The following is a 16,784-nucleotide window of genomic DNA, read 5'->3' as shown; positions in this document are numbered from 1 at the left end:
GTTCCTATCTTCCTACGTCTGTCTTATTAACATCTGGAGTCTCTCACTCATGGAAGAACCTAATCCTAATTGGTATTAACCACACTTCCCAGTGATAACTACTGTTAACCATCAATTGTCTTCTGACTCCATTTATGTATACAGGCAATATTCTAAGCACTACTGGAACTTTCCAGATAAGAATACTGGATTGGGTTGCCATTTCCTTCTCCAGGGGATCTTCTCAACCCAGGGATCAAACCCTTGACTCGTATGTCTCCTGAATTTGTTGTTTTTCAGTTGTTCAGTCGTGCCTGACTCTTTGCAACCTCATGAACTGCAGTACCCCAGGCTTTCCTGTCCTTCACTACCTCCTGGAGTTTGCTCAAATTCATGTCAATTGAGTCAGTGATGCCATCCAACCATCTCATCCTCTGTTGTCCCCTCTCCTCCTGCCTTCACTCTTTCCCAGCATCAGGGTCTTTTCCAATGAGTTGGCTCTCTACATCAGGTGGCCAAAGTACTGGAGCTTCTGTTTCAGCATCAGTCCTTCCAATGAATATTCAGGGTTAATTTCCTCCAGGATCAACTGGTTGTATGTCCTTGCAATCCAAGGGACTCTCAAGAGTCTTCTCCAACACCACAGTTCAAAAGCATGAATTGATGCTTCGGCACTCAGCCTTCATTGTGGTCCAATTCTCACATCCATACATGACTACTGGAAAAACTATAGCTTTGAGTATACAGACCTTCATCACCAAAGCAATGTCTCTGATTTTTAATATGCTATCTAGGTTTGTCATAGCTTTCTTTCCAAGTCACTATAAATTAAGTAAACTGTCTCTATTTCATACCACAAGTTTATAAAGAATATATATATTTTTACTTTAAATTCTTTTTACATTTTTTCTATAATCATACCACACTTTATCTTTATCCATTTTTGCCAACTCCAACCCCAGTCTTTTTGTTTTCAGAATTTTTTGGATATTTTCATATGTGTATTTCTCCAAATAAACTTTACAGTCATTTTTTTCAAGTTTCTCAGGGTGGGAAAAAAAATCTCATAGAGTTGTGAATGAATGCTTCAAAAGCTGAAAAATACTTAACATTTTTGTGAGAGTAAATCTTCTTAGATACATATTGACATATATTTAAGTTTTATTTTATATCTCTCAGTAAAGTTTTATGATTTCTTCACATAAGCTTTTCAGTTTTCTCATCAAATGGATTCTGAAATATCTTATGATTTCTTCCATTATTAAATGAATTTCATTTTATTGTTAATATTTGATCTTTTTAAAGATCTATAAATTCTTATGTCAGTTTTATTATTGACCATTTTACCAAATTATTTTATTGTTTCTATTACTCTCTTTGTATAATTCCCTTAGGTTCCCTGGATTTAAAACCACATATAACTGAAATAGTAAATTTCCACCTCTTATTTTTTGTAATAGAAGTTCTTTGATTAACAGAAGAGGTTTCAAATACAGTATTCTGTGCTTTTCCATAGCTACCTGTAATCCAATACCTCTGTCGTCAATCTTGGGAATATCATTATTTTCTGCAGAATTGCATTTACTTGCCTTCCACACCACTTCACACTCATTTCTGGCCCAAGAGCCACTCACATGCAGTCCTGAAAAATCCCCCCTCCACATACTATGAATCCATTTAAAATACTGAGAAAGTGACATGGAACAATCTCCAAAACATGTGCCTGTGAAAATAAAGCATGGCATAGAATGTTAGCATGTTCTCATCTTGGTTTTAAAGAGCGGGATGGTAACATACACACAAAGATGGTAGCAAAACACACAAACACATACACACACAAACACATACACACATGCATTCCCATTTATGCAAAGACTATTTCTAACGAGTACACAAGAAACAGGTAGCAATTGCTGCTTCTGAGAGCAGAACTAGCAGCCTATGGTGGAAGAAAGATTGAACTTTTCATTGTAAATCTTTTTTTTTCACTGTCTGATTTTACACTGTCTGTGTAACTTATCTATTAAATAAAAAAAAAATCCACAGAAGAAAAAAATTCCCCCTCCATTAGAAGAAACTACCTGCTAAGCAATGGGCCTTGACTCTATGCCTTTAAACTAGACTTCTTCCTAAAGAGTGTGCACGAAAGAAAATAAACGCTGCGCGTTCCTGCCACATTCTCTGCAAATCCTAACCATCGTGCCTCCTTTCACCTTTATTTCTGCTCCACGCTTTGTCTGTCCAGCTCTTCCTGTCTCCTTCATGTCCCACTGGCAGCTCTGTTCTCACCTCCCTTTGGGTGGCACATACATAGGTTTGGCCCTGGTTCCTCTCTCCTGGACAAGGTTTGCCCTGGTCCTTTACATCTTGCCATCCAACCCACTCTATCAAGCCTTAGCCTTCCCAAGCCCAGGCCTATGCCAGCTTCTGGGCACACCCAAGCCTCAACAGCCCAAGAGACATTTGGTCCATCAAACTCCAAGAAGACCAAGACGGCCGCGGTGGAGGATCTTGGGGAAGGCTGACTCCTGGCTAAAGGAGCCCAAGCAAGTCCCAAGGGAAGCACAGAGAGGAGCTGACCTCTGGTTGGTGGGATACAGCTCCACTGTGATCACATCCAGCGCGTTCCAGGCCGCAATGCTGGTCCCGCAGAACAGGCACTGCCAGCCGATCATCGCGGACTCGCTGTTGCCAAAAAACAGGAAGAAGCAGCAGACGGCAGAGATGAGCATGGAGCCACCTGCCCAGGGAGATCAGAGGAGAAAGAAACATGAAATCCAAGTCAGACAACACCTGCAAAAGCAGGTTCATCTCCACACACAGAGCGCACAGCTTGGACCCCCACATGGCACCCCAGCCATGGAATTAGAGCCTTCTGCATGGGTCATGTCACCAGAATGAGCCCCCAGGAAGGATTTCAAGATTCTCCCTCCCTAGTACTGTCCAGTGGTCATGTATGGATGTGAGAGTTGGACTGTGAAGAAAGCTGAGCACCAAAGAATTTATGCTTTTGAACTGTGGTGTTGGAGAAGACTCTTGAGAGTCCCTTGGACTGCAAGGAGATCCAACCAGTCCACCCTAAAGGAGATCAGTCCTGGGTGTTCTTTGGAGGGACTGATGTTGAAGCTGAAACTCTGATACTTTGGCCACCTGATGCAAAGGGCTGACTCATTTGAAAAGACCCTGATGCTGGGAAAGATTGAGGGTAGGAGGAGAAGGGGACAACAGAGGATGAGATGGTTGGATGGCATCACCAACTCTATGGACATGGGTTTGGGTGGACTCCAGGAGTTGGTGATGGACAGGGAGGCCTGGCGTGCGGCAGTTCATGGGGTCACGAAGAGTCAGACACGACTGAGAGACTGAACTGAACTGAACTGAGTACTGTCCAGCCCAGAGTAACTGAAGACAAGGCAGAGAGGGTGGATATTAGTTCAGAAAATATATGCCAGACGTCCTAAGGTGCCTGAAATTCATCAATGTCAGAAGACTCCCTTCTTGGGACTTCCCTGATGGCTCAGTGGTAACAAATCTGCCTGCCAATGCAGGAGGCACGGATTCAATCCCTGATCCCAGGAAGCTCCCACAGGCCACAGGGCAACTGAGGCCCTGCTTCAGAGCCCCTGGGAGCCACAAATACTGAAGTCTGTTGCCCTAGAGCCCGTGCTCCACAAGGAGGGAGCTCCCCCTCGCCGCACCTAGAGACAAGCCAGCATGGCAACGAAGACCCAGTACAGCCAAAACTAAATAAATAAATGAAAAATTTTTTTAATTTTTTAAACCCAGGACTCCCACATTGCAGGCAGATTCTTTACCAGCTGAGCCAGCAGTATAAGTGAAAGTCACTCAGTCTTGTCCAACTCTTTGCAACCCCATGGACTGTCCATGGAATTCTCCAGGCCAGAATACTGGAGTGGGTAGCCTTTGCCTTCTCCCAGGGATTTTTCCAACCCAGCCACCAGGGAAGCCCCTTAATTTTTAATTGAAGGATAATTACTTTACAATATAGTGACAGTTTCTGCCACACATCAACACGAGTCAGCCACAGGCATACGCATGTCCTCTCCCTCTTAAACCTCCCCCGACTTCCCTCCCCATCCCACGCCTCCAGGCTGTCACAGAGCATAGGCAATCATCTTTTCTTTTAAGACTCCATTCTTATGGAGCTCAAGTTCAACTGGACACCGGTTACAGAAGAACACCTGATCAAGAGCCCCGGTGCGCACTCTTATGTATGCCACCTGCATCCCAGATATATCTAAGCTACCCTCCTCAGCCCTGCCCTGTGCCCCAGGAAGCTAACCCCTGTGGACGGCATGCCTGCGGCTGGCTCCCTTGTCAGTTGCAGGGAGAAAGGGCTCGGGGTATTTCATGCCAGTTCCCAGCCTGCTTTATAAGCCCTTTTTGGGGCAAATGTTCCATCCCTCCAGGACTATAGTTTCTCCCGGATGCCTCCTCCTCCTTGGTTCTAGCTCTCTCTGGTTCAGTTACTGCTGTTTTCTCCCTCTGTCCCTGGAGATAGAGCCTGCTGCCCACTGTCACTAGTATCTGGGTGTCTCATCAACCTCATCTATCCCCATAACCCTGCCCACACATTTAAATGCTGCTCCATCCTACAGTCTTCACCAGAACTATCTTGGGTGAATTCCTTTTCCCACCAGGACTCTGGGTGATATAGTTAATAATAAGAGATCCCCTTGAAAGAAGGCTAAGTCGCACCCTACCCAAATTCAACACATCCAGCCCAGAAGAGCTGGGGAAGTCTTGAGTGGGTGCAAGGCAGGGATCAAGAGTGTGTCAGAAAATATGGTGGGAATAGTTGGCAGAAAGGAAGAAAATAAGCAGGTCCCAACCAACCAGCTGGGAAACAAAGAGGAATCCCCACCAGGGATCAGGAGCCTGGAGGAGGGAGTTCTTCAGGTTGCGAAGGAACCAGAATGCTGGTCTGCCTTCCCCTGCAAGTGCCTCCCTGGGTTGGGTAGGGGGGGCACCTGTGCCTGGAGCCTCGCCATCAGACCCGGAGCCGCTGAGACTCATGCCAAACCCTGCTGACGAGCTGGGGGATGGTAACTGTCCACCTGCATTCTGCTGATTCTGGGGAAGGATAGGGCTGTGGGTAGCATGCTAACCTCTTTCCAACAGTGAGGAGAGAACGAGAGTGGGAGGAGACTGCTATCTACTGGACCACAAGTGCCCTGAGAACTGTATCGTCAACATGCATGCATTGCTCAAAGTGGCCAGCCATGGGCTTTGGTGTACAATGTTTATTGAATACAAAATATTATCATCAAAGAAATCATAGGGAACCATTGCTGTTGTTCAGTTGCCAAGTCATATCTGACTCTTTGAGATCCCCCCTCCCCCCGATCGCTGGATTGTAGCCCATCAGGCTCTTCTGTCCTCCAGTATCTCCTGGAGTTTGCTCAAACTCATGTCCATTGAGTCAGTGATGCCATCCAACCGTCTCATCCTCTGTCCCCCTCTTCTCCTCCTGCCCTCAATCTTTCCCAGCATCAGGGTCTTTTCCTGTGAGCTGGCTCTTCACATCAGGTGGCCAAAGTACTAAAGTTTCAGCTTCAGCAACAGTCCTTCCAATGAATATTCAAGATTAATTTCCTTTAGGATTGACTATGTTGAGTCTTCCCACTATAGATCCCTCTGGTCCCCAGTTCTTCCACTCTCATCATTAGTCCTTATTCTCCTTGTTTTGGAGAGGCCTGAGGTCAACCCCAGCTGCCCCTGTGTGATCTTGAGTGAGACACTCAACCTCCCTGAGCTGTCTCACTTTCCCCATCACAGGGTTACAGTGAAGGTTAAATATATTAATATTTACAAAATGCCTGGAACAAAATCTGACCTCTAATAAGCACTTCCTAAGTGTTGGTTCAATGAAATTTCTAGTTTATGTCTATCTCTCCAACAGATCATTTGTTCCTTAAGCACAAGGATGGTGTCTGTCTCAGTTAGCATCGTATTCCCATTGCTGACCACACAGCCTGGTGGAGAGCTGTCCTGGACAAATTAATGTTTATTAAACTGAATAAATGAGGAATAACAGGCTCATCAGGAAAAGTTTCTTCTCTGCTGTTAACAAGGCACAATTCTGGCCCGAAGAGGGCACAGTGGCAGAGTAAGCAGGATAAATGATGCTCCAGCAGACTTGACTGGGGGGTTGTCTGAGGGTCTTGGGAAAGGCAATTTCAAAACAGATCACTCCACATCACATCGAGACACTAACTGAGTACCAGGTAGGTACTGGGCCCTGAGAATATAGCAGCTGATACTCTGTACACCAGACCTTTTTCTAAAGATACAAAAAGAACACTGTATGAGCTTTTAACAGTCTTGCTCAGAAATGAAACAGACATTAGTAAAAGATGAAAATATGAAGACAAAGGTCTATATAGTCAAAGCTATGGTTTTTCCCATAGTTATGTACGGATGTGAGAGTTGGACCATAAGGAAGGCTGAGTGCCAAAGAATTGATGCTTCTGAACTATGGTGCTGGAGAAGACTCTTGAGAGTCCCTTGGACAGCAAGGGGATCAAACCAGTCAATCCTAAAGGAAATCAACCCGGAATATTCATTGGAAAGACTGATGCTGAAGCTGAAGATCCAATACTTTGGCCACCTGATGCAAAGAACTGACTCATTAGAAAAGACTGATGCTGGGAAAGCTTGAAGGCAGGAGGAGAAGGGAACGACAGAGGACAAGATGGTTGGATGGTATCACTGACTCAGTGGATACGAGTTTGAGCCAATTCCAGGAGATAGTGAAGGACGGAGAAGCCTGGAATGCTGCAATCCATGGGATCTCAAAGAGCTGAACAAGACTGAGTGACTGAACAACATATAAAGAATGATGAATGGTAAGTATTAGCTGCAGATATCCAGTTTGGGGAGTACGACTAGTTAGCATTGGAGAACTCTACTTTCAGCTGGGATACATTCATGATAACAAGAAGAGACTCCGTGGAGAAGGAAAGGACATGTGCTCTCTCCCTGCCCCACCTGCTCCCTGTGCTCAGCCCTCCCTGCACCCTTGGTTGAGGGGGGCAGTCCATTCTCGTTCACAGGGGCACCCCCCCCGCCCCCAACCCTTCATCCACCCTCATCTCCCAAGAACTCTTTCAGCTACTCCAGGAGCTGACACAGAATTCACTATTCAACCCTAGGACTTAAAAGACCTGTGATAGAAATTCACTTCCCGGGACTTCCCTGGTGGTGCAGTGGCTAAGAATCCACCTGCCAACGCCGGGGACACGGGATCGGTCCTCGGTGCAGGAAGATCCCACATGCCTCAGGACAACTAAACTTTTCCATCACAACTACGGAGTCTTCGGGCCCTAGAGACCATGCTCTGCCACAAGAGAAGCCACTGCAGTGAGAACCCACGCACACAGCTAGAGAGCAGCCCCTGCGCGCCAGAAACAGGGCAAGCCCACATGCAGCAACAAAGACCCAGCATAGCCGAAAATAAAATAAACAAAGAAATTTTTAAATTAAGAAAAATATTACTTACCTGAAGCTATTATATACAGAATGGATAAACAAGGTCCTACTATATAGGACAGGGAAATACATTTAGTACCTTATGAGAGAGCTTCCTTGGTGGTTCAGTGGTAAACAATCTGCCTGCCAATGCAGGAGACTCAGAATCGATCCTTGGTCCAGAAAGATCCCCCAAACCATGGAGCATCTAAGCCCACGTGCCACAACTACTAAGCCTGTGCTCTAGACCCTGGGAGAGGCAACTACCAAGCCCACGAGCCACAGCTCCTGAAGCCCAGGCATCCTAGGGCCCGCGCTCTGCAACAAGAGAAGCTGCTGCAATGAGAAGCCTGTGCCCCGCAACTAGAGAGCAGACCCCAGGCCCTGTTGCTCTGTGTGCAGCAACAAAGACCCAGCGCTGCCAAAAATAAATAAATAAATCATTAAAAAAAAAAAAAAAGAACAAGAAACTCACTTTCTTGTACGAAGATTGCTTTTTTCTTCTCCAAAACTGTGGGGTTTTTTCCCCATAAAAATAGACCTGTCAGAGCCACTCCAAGTGATTTAGTTCAAGTGCCAAGTAAAAATGTATGGCTTCAGACGCCTGTTTTTCTTCTCTACGTTGTTATTACACAGACCGACAGAGACTGCTTGAAACACGCTATTTGTCTAGCTCATTACATACTAATATTTCCAAAGTTTAGAAAAAGGGCCAGTGGCAGACGTGTCACACACTTCCTCTCACTGGAGCAAACAGGTATTATTTTAACCTTCGTGGAAGAGAACCTTAGAGCAGTCGAGGAAGTCGTGCAGACTCACAAAGCCAGTGCCGAGACGGCCAGCTGACTCCCAGCCGCCAGTCTCTGACACCACACCGCCCTGCAGGACATTCCTGCTGAAAAACTTGGTGCCTCCAACTCATCCAGGAAAGAGGTCATCTTCGCTGATTCTCTCGGTCCCACAGCGCGACTCAGCCATGACTCAGTGGCAGACACCGAGCTGGGCACAGACATCACAGAAGTTGATAAGCCACCATCTTCCCGCATCAGGTTTCAGTTCTAACCAGAACACTGTGGCTCAAGAGGACACAGTTCAGTCTGCTATGCCTGAGACATCACCATTGTCTCGACGAGATTAAAAAGCAGAAACCGCAGGCATGTCTTGGGCTCACCATTCTAAATATCCATGCAACTACTTATTGACAAAGAGACTCTGCAATTTATTTTGTGTCCTTTGAGCCTTGCTGCTAGGCTCTTGGAATTAATTTTCCCTGACAACTACATCCCTGGGGCCGAACTCATGGCATGTGTATCAGCATACTGTCTGCTCCCCCTCCCCTGGCCTTGACTCATATTCTTTCTTTAATAATTTTATTAATTTATTTTTGGCTGTGCTGAGTCTTCGGTGCTGCGTGGGCTTTTCTCTAGCTGCAACAGCGGGAGCTACTCTTCATTGCAGTGTGAGGGCTTTTCACTGCAAAGGCTTCTCTTGTTTCAGAGCACAGGCTCTAGGCCCACAGGCTTCAGTAGTTGTGGCTCCCAGGCTCTAGACCACAAGCTCAGCAGTTGTGGTTCATGGACTTAGTTGCCTCAGGGCACGTGGGATCTTCCTGGACCAAGGATCGAACCCATGTCTCCGGCTTCGGCAAGCAGATTCTCTACTACTGAGCCACCAGGGAAGCCCCTTGACCATATTCTTCTGTGTACATTTTCCCTGTGCTGTGCTCAGTCGCTCAGCCGTGTCCAACTCTTTCATGACCCCCGGACTATAGCCTGCCAGGCTCCTCTGTTCATGGGATTCTCCAGGCAAGAATACTGGATTGGGTTGCCATTCCTCCTCCCACTCCCGACCCAAGGACTGAACTCGTATTATTTGTATATCTCGCACTGGCAGGTAGACTCTTTACCACTAGTGCCACCTGGGAAGCCCCACGTTTACCCTGGCTCTGGGTGTATATGCATTTTGTTTCTTGTTTACCAGGCCTGGCTTGTGTTTTGGTAACAAACTGCTGCAAATCTGGCAGAATGAAGCAAGGCAGACATGAGAACCTGCAATGCACCAAGCACTAGGAGATGCTTTGGGTGCATTGTGTTAAATTCTCACAAACCCCTGCCAGCTCATCATAAGTCTACTTATCTATAAAATGAGGCCCAGAGAGGTAAAGGAACATGTCCAAAGTCAAAGAGCCTTTAGGTGATAGGATTCCAACATGAGCCTCTCCAACTCCAAAGCCCGGAATGTTATTACTATTAAATAATAAAAAGTAACAAGATTCACCTAAGATCATCAAATGAAAGTGATGCTCATTTAAAAGCATTTTAGTGTATTTTTCCACCAAGAGGAATACAAAGTGGGTACAGCAGACGTGTATAACATCCTACTGAAGTGCTAATAGAATACGTAACTGTGACAGAATTACTGAATCAGGAAATGAAGGCTTGTGCCTGACCTGGACTAGGGATCTCAGAGATCTCCAAGGTGCCCTGGGGTTTTGCAGACTTGGTTCTATACCAGCAGAATCCATCTTACCTACATGGTTTCCTGTGTGAGTTTTCTTGAAAAAGAAAAGGGAAATCCCACTGCTTTTCCTCCACTTTAAGCCTCTGCCCTAGCCCAGTAGAATACAAACGTGACATCCCTGACAACTCACCAATCATCTTGAGTCTTCCAACTCTGTCCATGAGCAGGGCAGAAATGATGTTCCCAGGCAAGACAGACAGACTGCCAAGGAAGCTGACGAGGTAAATCAGGAAGTCATTGTCTTGCTCTAAGTCCATATGGCAGCCCTCCTTCTGCTCCAGAAAGGTGACATTAATAAAATGACAGTTGATGAACTTATGTTGATAGAGGTCTGTGGAGAGAAGGAAACATGTGGTTCATGTGAAACAGGGAAAGAGGGGGGAGAGAGCTGGGGAGATTGGGGGCAGAGGCAGGGATTGAAGTTATTCCCCTTCCTTGGGCAGGCAGCACCACCCCCTGGCAATCAGACAAAGTCAAGGTGATGACAAACCTAGACAGCATATTTAAAAGCAGAGACGTCACTTTGTGGACGAAGGTCTGTGTAGTCAAAGCTATGGTCTTTCCGGTAGTCCTGTTCAGATATGAGAGTTGGACCATTAAGAAAGCTGAGCGCTAAAGAACAGATGCTTCCAAATTATGGTGCTGGAGAAGACTCTTGAGGATCCCTTGGACTTCAAGGAGATCAAACCAGTTGATTCTAAAGGAAATCAATTCTGAATATTCATTGGAAGGACTGATGCTGAAGCTGAAACTCCAATACTTTGGCCACCTGATGTGGAGAGCCTACTCACTGGAAAAGATCCTGATGCTGGGAAAGACTGAGGGCAGGAGGAGAGGGGAGCGACAGAGGATGAGATGGTTGGATGGCATCACCAACTCAATGGACGTGAATGGGAGCAAATTCTGGGAGATAGTGAAGTACAGGGAAGCCTGGCGTGCTGCAGTCCAGGGGATCGCAGAGTCAGAGTCGGACGTGACTTAGGAACTGAAGGACAACAGGAACAATGGGGGCAAGGTACGGATGTAGCAAGAACTCTTTAAAAATGTAACAACTTGTGTAAGTTTCTCTAAGCAAGGGGAAATGAAATGAACATTCACTGAGGGACATGGGCAAGTAGAACATCTTTCAAGCCAGGTAACAGCCCTGTTTGTATCAACAATATGTCGCTGAGGCCACCCTGCCTGGGGTACTCCTTCAAGGATTCCCAGCTTATAAGAGGCGAATGACCAGAGAACTGGGTGCAGATTGAGCCAGTCACTCCAACGCCCTTGCAGAAACCTGAGCATGCTTCTAAATAAACACCATTGGCTCAGTGGTTGTGGGGGTTAGGCAGGAAATAGATTACTAGGTAGAGTAAAAATACTCTGCATGATGTTACAATGATGCATATTATTCATGTATCCAAGCCCATTGAATGGACTACACCAAGAACAAAGACCTTTCCCTCGCCTATTGCTCTGGAAGTCTGTTCCTATCTCTAACTAAACCTTGAGACTTAGAAGCTTGGGCAGAAATGTGTGAAGAAAGAATAAAAATGTGAAGAGGGCAGAATTTTAAATTCTGATTTACTCTTTTGTGGCAGGTGCTTCATAAATAAATGCACCGTTATGTATGTGGAATCTAGAAAAATGCTACAGATGAACCTATTCACAGGGCGGGAACAGAGACACAGATGCAGAGAATGGGCGTGTGGACTGGGGGTGGAGGAAGGGGACAAATCGGGCGGTACACTGACATACACACGCCGCCACATGTGAGACAGGAGCTGTGGGAAGCGCTGGACCACAAGGGAAGCTCAGCTCAGGGCTTGGGGCTGACCTAGAGGGCGGGGTGGTGGGAGGGAGGCTCGGGAGAGAAGGGACGTATGCACGCATGGAGCTGACTCAGGCTGTTGTGCAGCAGAAACCAGCACAGCATCGTAAAGCAGTTATCCTCCGATTCAAAACTTTAAAATTTAAAAACAAAAGCCTTACTATGCAAAAAAATAATAAACCTTACCGTGAACTATGGACTTTGGGTGATGATGTGTAGGTTCATTTATTATAACAAAGGTACCACCCTGGTGGGGGATGCTGATAATGGCGGAGGCTATGGTGTGTGAGTAGGCAGCACATGGAAATTCCTGTATCTTTCTTCTAATTTTGTTGTAAACCCAAAACTTCTCTTAAAAAAAAAATAAAGTCTTAAAAAGTAATAATAAGCATTTGCTTTGGAACCAGTTTCATGTTCTCTGGTACCTTCTAACATCAGCTGTTCTAGAAGAAAGATCACTGTATAGGCTCTCCGCAAACCTGGGTTTGGGAACTGGCTCAGTGGCTGGCCCTCTTTAACCCCCCTGAGCTTCTGCCTATAAAGTCGGAGGAAACACCTAATGATGACCACTGCTTCCCAGCTCTAATATTTCATGATTACAAGTGTTTGCAAAATCCCAATCTCCCCACGTGGCACAGTGGTAAAGAATCCACCTGCCAACACAGGAGATGCAGGAGACCTGGGTTCAGCCCCTGAGTCACGAAGATCCCCTGGAGGAGGGCATGCATTCCTGTCTGGGAAATCCCAGGGACAGAGGAGCCTGGCGGACTACAGTTCATGGGGTCGCAAACAGTCAGACCCAACTGAGCTCTCACTCACTCACCTCCCACATTAGACGGTGCATATCTATGGCGTATTAAGTTTAAAAAAGCAAGTGGCACAGCAATATGAGCTATATAATCAATTTACTTTTAAACAAACATGTATGTTACCTATGTAAATAAAAGGTTTGCAAGGACACTGTTACATAGCAGCTCCCTCTGGAAAAAGAGGAAACACTATCAGAAATCAAGGGCCAGATGGAAACAAAGTTTTATTTCAACTCTGCGTCCTTCCTAATGTTTGAATTTTTGCAATAATCATATATAAGTGTTATAACTTTCTTAAATGCTAGGAAGAGTAGTAAGGACAGACCCTACTAAATGAATTGATATGTTGCCCATGTCTATACACACACGTATAAGTGTGAACATACAGACTTGATTGCACCTGTGTATATATAATGTGTGCCGGTATGTAGTGTATATATGTTCATGAATTATGTGTAGTGTGTATGAACATCTGTGTCATATTGTGGTATGTGGGAACATATAAATATATATAGTGTGTGTGTGCATGCTAAGTTGCTTCAGTGTTTTCCAACCCTTTGCGACCCTATGGACTATAGCCCTCCAGGCTCCTCTGTCCAAAGGGATTCTCCAGGAAAGAATACTGGAGTGGGTTGCCACGCCCTCCTCCAGGGCATCTTCCTGACCCAGGGATTGAACCTGTGGCTCTTATGTCTCCTGCATTGGCAGGAGGGTTTTTTACCACTAGCACCACCTGGGAAGCCTACATATATATATATATATAGTTCATACATACGAAGTATACAGACACATAAAATTACTTGGGCTTAAGTGTCACTAAATTCTATGAATATATATATATTCATAGAATTATATATATATACATATATAAAATAGCAGATTTTATCTTGCAAACTCCTAAAATATTTTACATAAATAAAATGTACTTGCTGACATTGAAAGAAGAAGAAAATAAAAGATATGCCAAAGATGAAATGTATAAAACTCACCAATATTTTTTTAAGTCCCATAATGGACTATTTAAAGACCAAGGGATATTTAGAGACCAGATATTGAATTGCTTGAGATTGGCGTCATGAAGGGGAAAAAGAGGTTCTCGCATTAAACTGTGCCATGGTGCCAATGCCAGGGAGAAAGCATTGATCCGGACACAATGCAAGTATTTCAGAGGAAGCCTCACAGACTTTACAGTTTAACAGTTAAGGGATGAAGCCAAGCTTCCCCAACTTGTTATCTGTGGCCTTAATGTAAGTTGCTTAAGCCTCTGTTTTCTTAGTTGTAAGATGTGGATGTTGGTACATTTCTTACTTGAGACAGTATCAGTGAAGCCCCTGGTAAAGCTCAGTTAGTTTCCTTGTAACCCAGCTCCACTTGGTATTAATTCATAATGAGAGCAGTAAAAATAATGAGGAGTGAGAGAGAGGTGGAATTTTGTGATTTTTTTTTTAAATCATAGAAGTCTGAAATGGGGCAATTTAAAAATATTCTTATCTTATTTCATGCATGAAGCTTGAAAAGATGCAGTCTTTCCTTTTCATGTATTATTGTGAGAATTTTATAATTTTCAAATTATGCTAGGTCTTCAAGAATGCACTCCAGGCATAAAATGTAACCCTCTTGGAATGCTATTTTTTTTAATCTGGGTCATAATTTGTTCCTACCAAAGACTCTGAGCATACAGCATCAGTCTTGTTGAGATCAGAACACTTGCCCAGTGCTTCTATTTCTATTTTACATGAGATCAAACTGGGATTCAGACAGATTAAATGATTTGGCACAGCAACTTCTTTGTGCCCTGCCTGGGGCAAGAACCCAAGACTCAGCACACACACCAGCGAATACTTTACTATTCCTAAAGCTTATGGCTGAGCAGTCGGACGATTTCTAGACACCAAGCTTACCCTGTTCACGCTCTTACCTGTGTTATAAAAGATGGTCGATTCAATGGTGCAGTTTTTGAAATAGGTATCAGTCGATGTAACATCCTCAAAATAGCACTCGTCAAATAACGTGTCCTCAAAGAGTACATGTTTAAAGTACATCTTTGTGAACCTATGGGGAAAAGAAATAGCCCCCAAATGATTCATCCAGGAAAAAAAAGGAGACTTGAGACTCAAACACAAAACACAGAAAGGCAGAAGAAGAATTGCAAACTAAAAGGTTCTAGCACATTATTTTCAACCCAAACTAGTTCCCCTTTTCTTCACCGTGTATTTATAAACAGAGAGGAGCCTCAAGACCGTGGGAGCTGACGTTTAGTCCAGGTACACATGGAGTTCTAGGCATCAATCTACGATTCCCAAAAGCAGATTCTGCATCAGAATCATGGAAAGATGAAATAGTGTCACATGAATATATTCATAATATCTCAGTTTAGGAGCTTTAAAAAACAGGAAAATCCCTTACCTGGTCTTGAAAGGTTTAAAGGCAATAGATGTTTGAGGGCCTCAGAATTTCTGTTTTTAAAATTGAACCAACAAAAACGTGGGGGAATACAGGCAATGTCGTCCACACTGGTGAACATAATTGGTGCAGGCTCTGTGGAGAGCAGCTTTGCAAAATTTGAAATGCACTATCCCTTTGACCTAGGAATACCACCTCTACAAATCTGTCATGCACATACTTGCTCATGCATTCAAAGAAATCCATTCACTGATCTTCACTGCAACATTGCTGATAACAGGAATAGCTTACTAGAAAGATAGATAGATAGACGATAGATAATAGATAGGGGACAGGTAAATGATAGGAGAAACAGATAATAGATGACAGATAGGGTAGATAGATGATAGAATGGATAGATAGACAGGTACCACACATAGCCATCCACCTAATTATTATAATGGCTACAGGTGCTCAGTTGCGTCCAACTCTTTGCAACCCCATGGACAATAACCCATGGGGTGGCACAGTGGTAAAGAAACCACATGCCAATGCAGGAGATGCAGGAGACCCAGGTTCAATCCCTAGGTCAGGAAGAGCCCCTGGAGAAGGAAATGACATCCCACTCCAGTATTCTTGCCTGGGAAACCCCATGGACAGAGGAGCCTGATGGGTTACAGTCCATGAGGTCGGAAAGAGTCAGACACGGCCGAGCAACTGAGCACCCATAGCCATTGTAATAATCAGGCAGATCTGTGTGTCTTAATCTGGAACCATGTTTAAGATGTATTGTTAACTGAAAAAAAAAGAAATGCAGCATGATATTTATAGCATGTGACTTTCTTTCGTGTGAGAAAGGATAAGGCCCATACACCTGCAAGTGCAGAGCACACACCTGGAGAGAGTGCCGCAGACACAGGCAGGTGTGTGCGGCCCTGGGGAGGTACATTGGGGGCTGAAAGGGAAAGTGTTAGTCACTCAGCTGTATCTGACTTTTTGTGACCCCACAGACTGTAGCCCACCGGGCTCAGACAAATTTTCTTTATACCAAGTGTATATAATACTTTTTCACTTAAAACCGAAACAGCCAATAAGAGGTAAAACCCCTGGATGATTGTGAAGCACAGCCCACATCTGGAGCTGTTGCACGTCTTCAACTCCTGCTGCTGCTGCTAAGTCGCTTCAGTCGTGCCCAACTCTGTGCGACCCCATAGACGGCAGCCCACCAGGCTCCCCTGTCCCTAGGATTCTCCAGGCAAGAACACTGGAGTGGGTTGCCATTTCCTTCTCCATTGCACGAAAGAGAAAAGTCAAAGTGAAGTCGTTCAGTCATGTCCGACTCTTAGCGACCCCATGGACAGCATAAACTTAAAACGAAAAGGCAACAGGACACTTAAAAACATAGACTCACACACAGGGACATCAGCCTCTACTGGTTATATTTCCCAAGCTTGGTTAAGCTATTAAGTGAGAAACCTTTGCTGTGTCTTCATTTGTGAAGAATCTCAACCCCATTCATTCATTCATCTGTCAATTCATTCACTGATTCAGTCTCAAACAAAAGTTTTACCGAGCGTGGTATTAGGTGCTAAGAGTACAGACAGAAAAGACATGGTCCCTGCCCTCAAGCCTAATGGGAAAAAGAAATGGAGCCAACAGACAATTCCGGTTCAGTGGGGACCCAGTGACAGAGGCAGCACAGGGCACTGAGGACTGCTGCTGCTTTTCAGGGCCGCCAGGTCATTCCGCCCACGAGCACACATGATGGCCAGGGCCCCTTACTCTTCACT

General features: G+C 44.9%; 1 protein-coding gene across 3 annotated transcripts in view; it reads right to left on the bottom strand.

The window, feature by feature from the left end:
- Window positions 1-16,784, bottom strand: part of SV2B (synaptic vesicle glycoprotein 2B) — a 244,423-nt gene that overhangs the window by 4,552 nt on the left and 223,087 nt on the right. For all 3 annotated transcript variants that reach the window (XM_006065727.4, XM_006065726.4, XM_044932803.2), the window contains 3 exons: window positions 14,531-14,664; window positions 10,121-10,321; window positions 2,560-2,719 (listed from right to left, as the gene is read on the bottom strand). In XM_006065727.4, the coding sequence (XP_006065789.3) occupies window positions 2,560-2,719; window positions 10,121-10,321; window positions 14,531-14,664 (495 nt within the window). The remainder of the gene's footprint in view (window positions 1-2,559; window positions 2,720-10,120; window positions 10,322-14,530; window positions 14,665-16,784) is intronic.

This window comes from Bubalus bubalis, chromosome 20, assembly GCF_019923935.1.
Source record: "Bubalus bubalis isolate 160015118507 breed Murrah chromosome 20, NDDB_SH_1, whole genome shotgun sequence".
Taxonomy (NCBI): Eukaryota; Metazoa; Chordata; class Mammalia; order Artiodactyla; family Bovidae; genus Bubalus; species Bubalus bubalis.
This window is presented reverse-complemented; position numbering and strand designations above follow the sequence as displayed.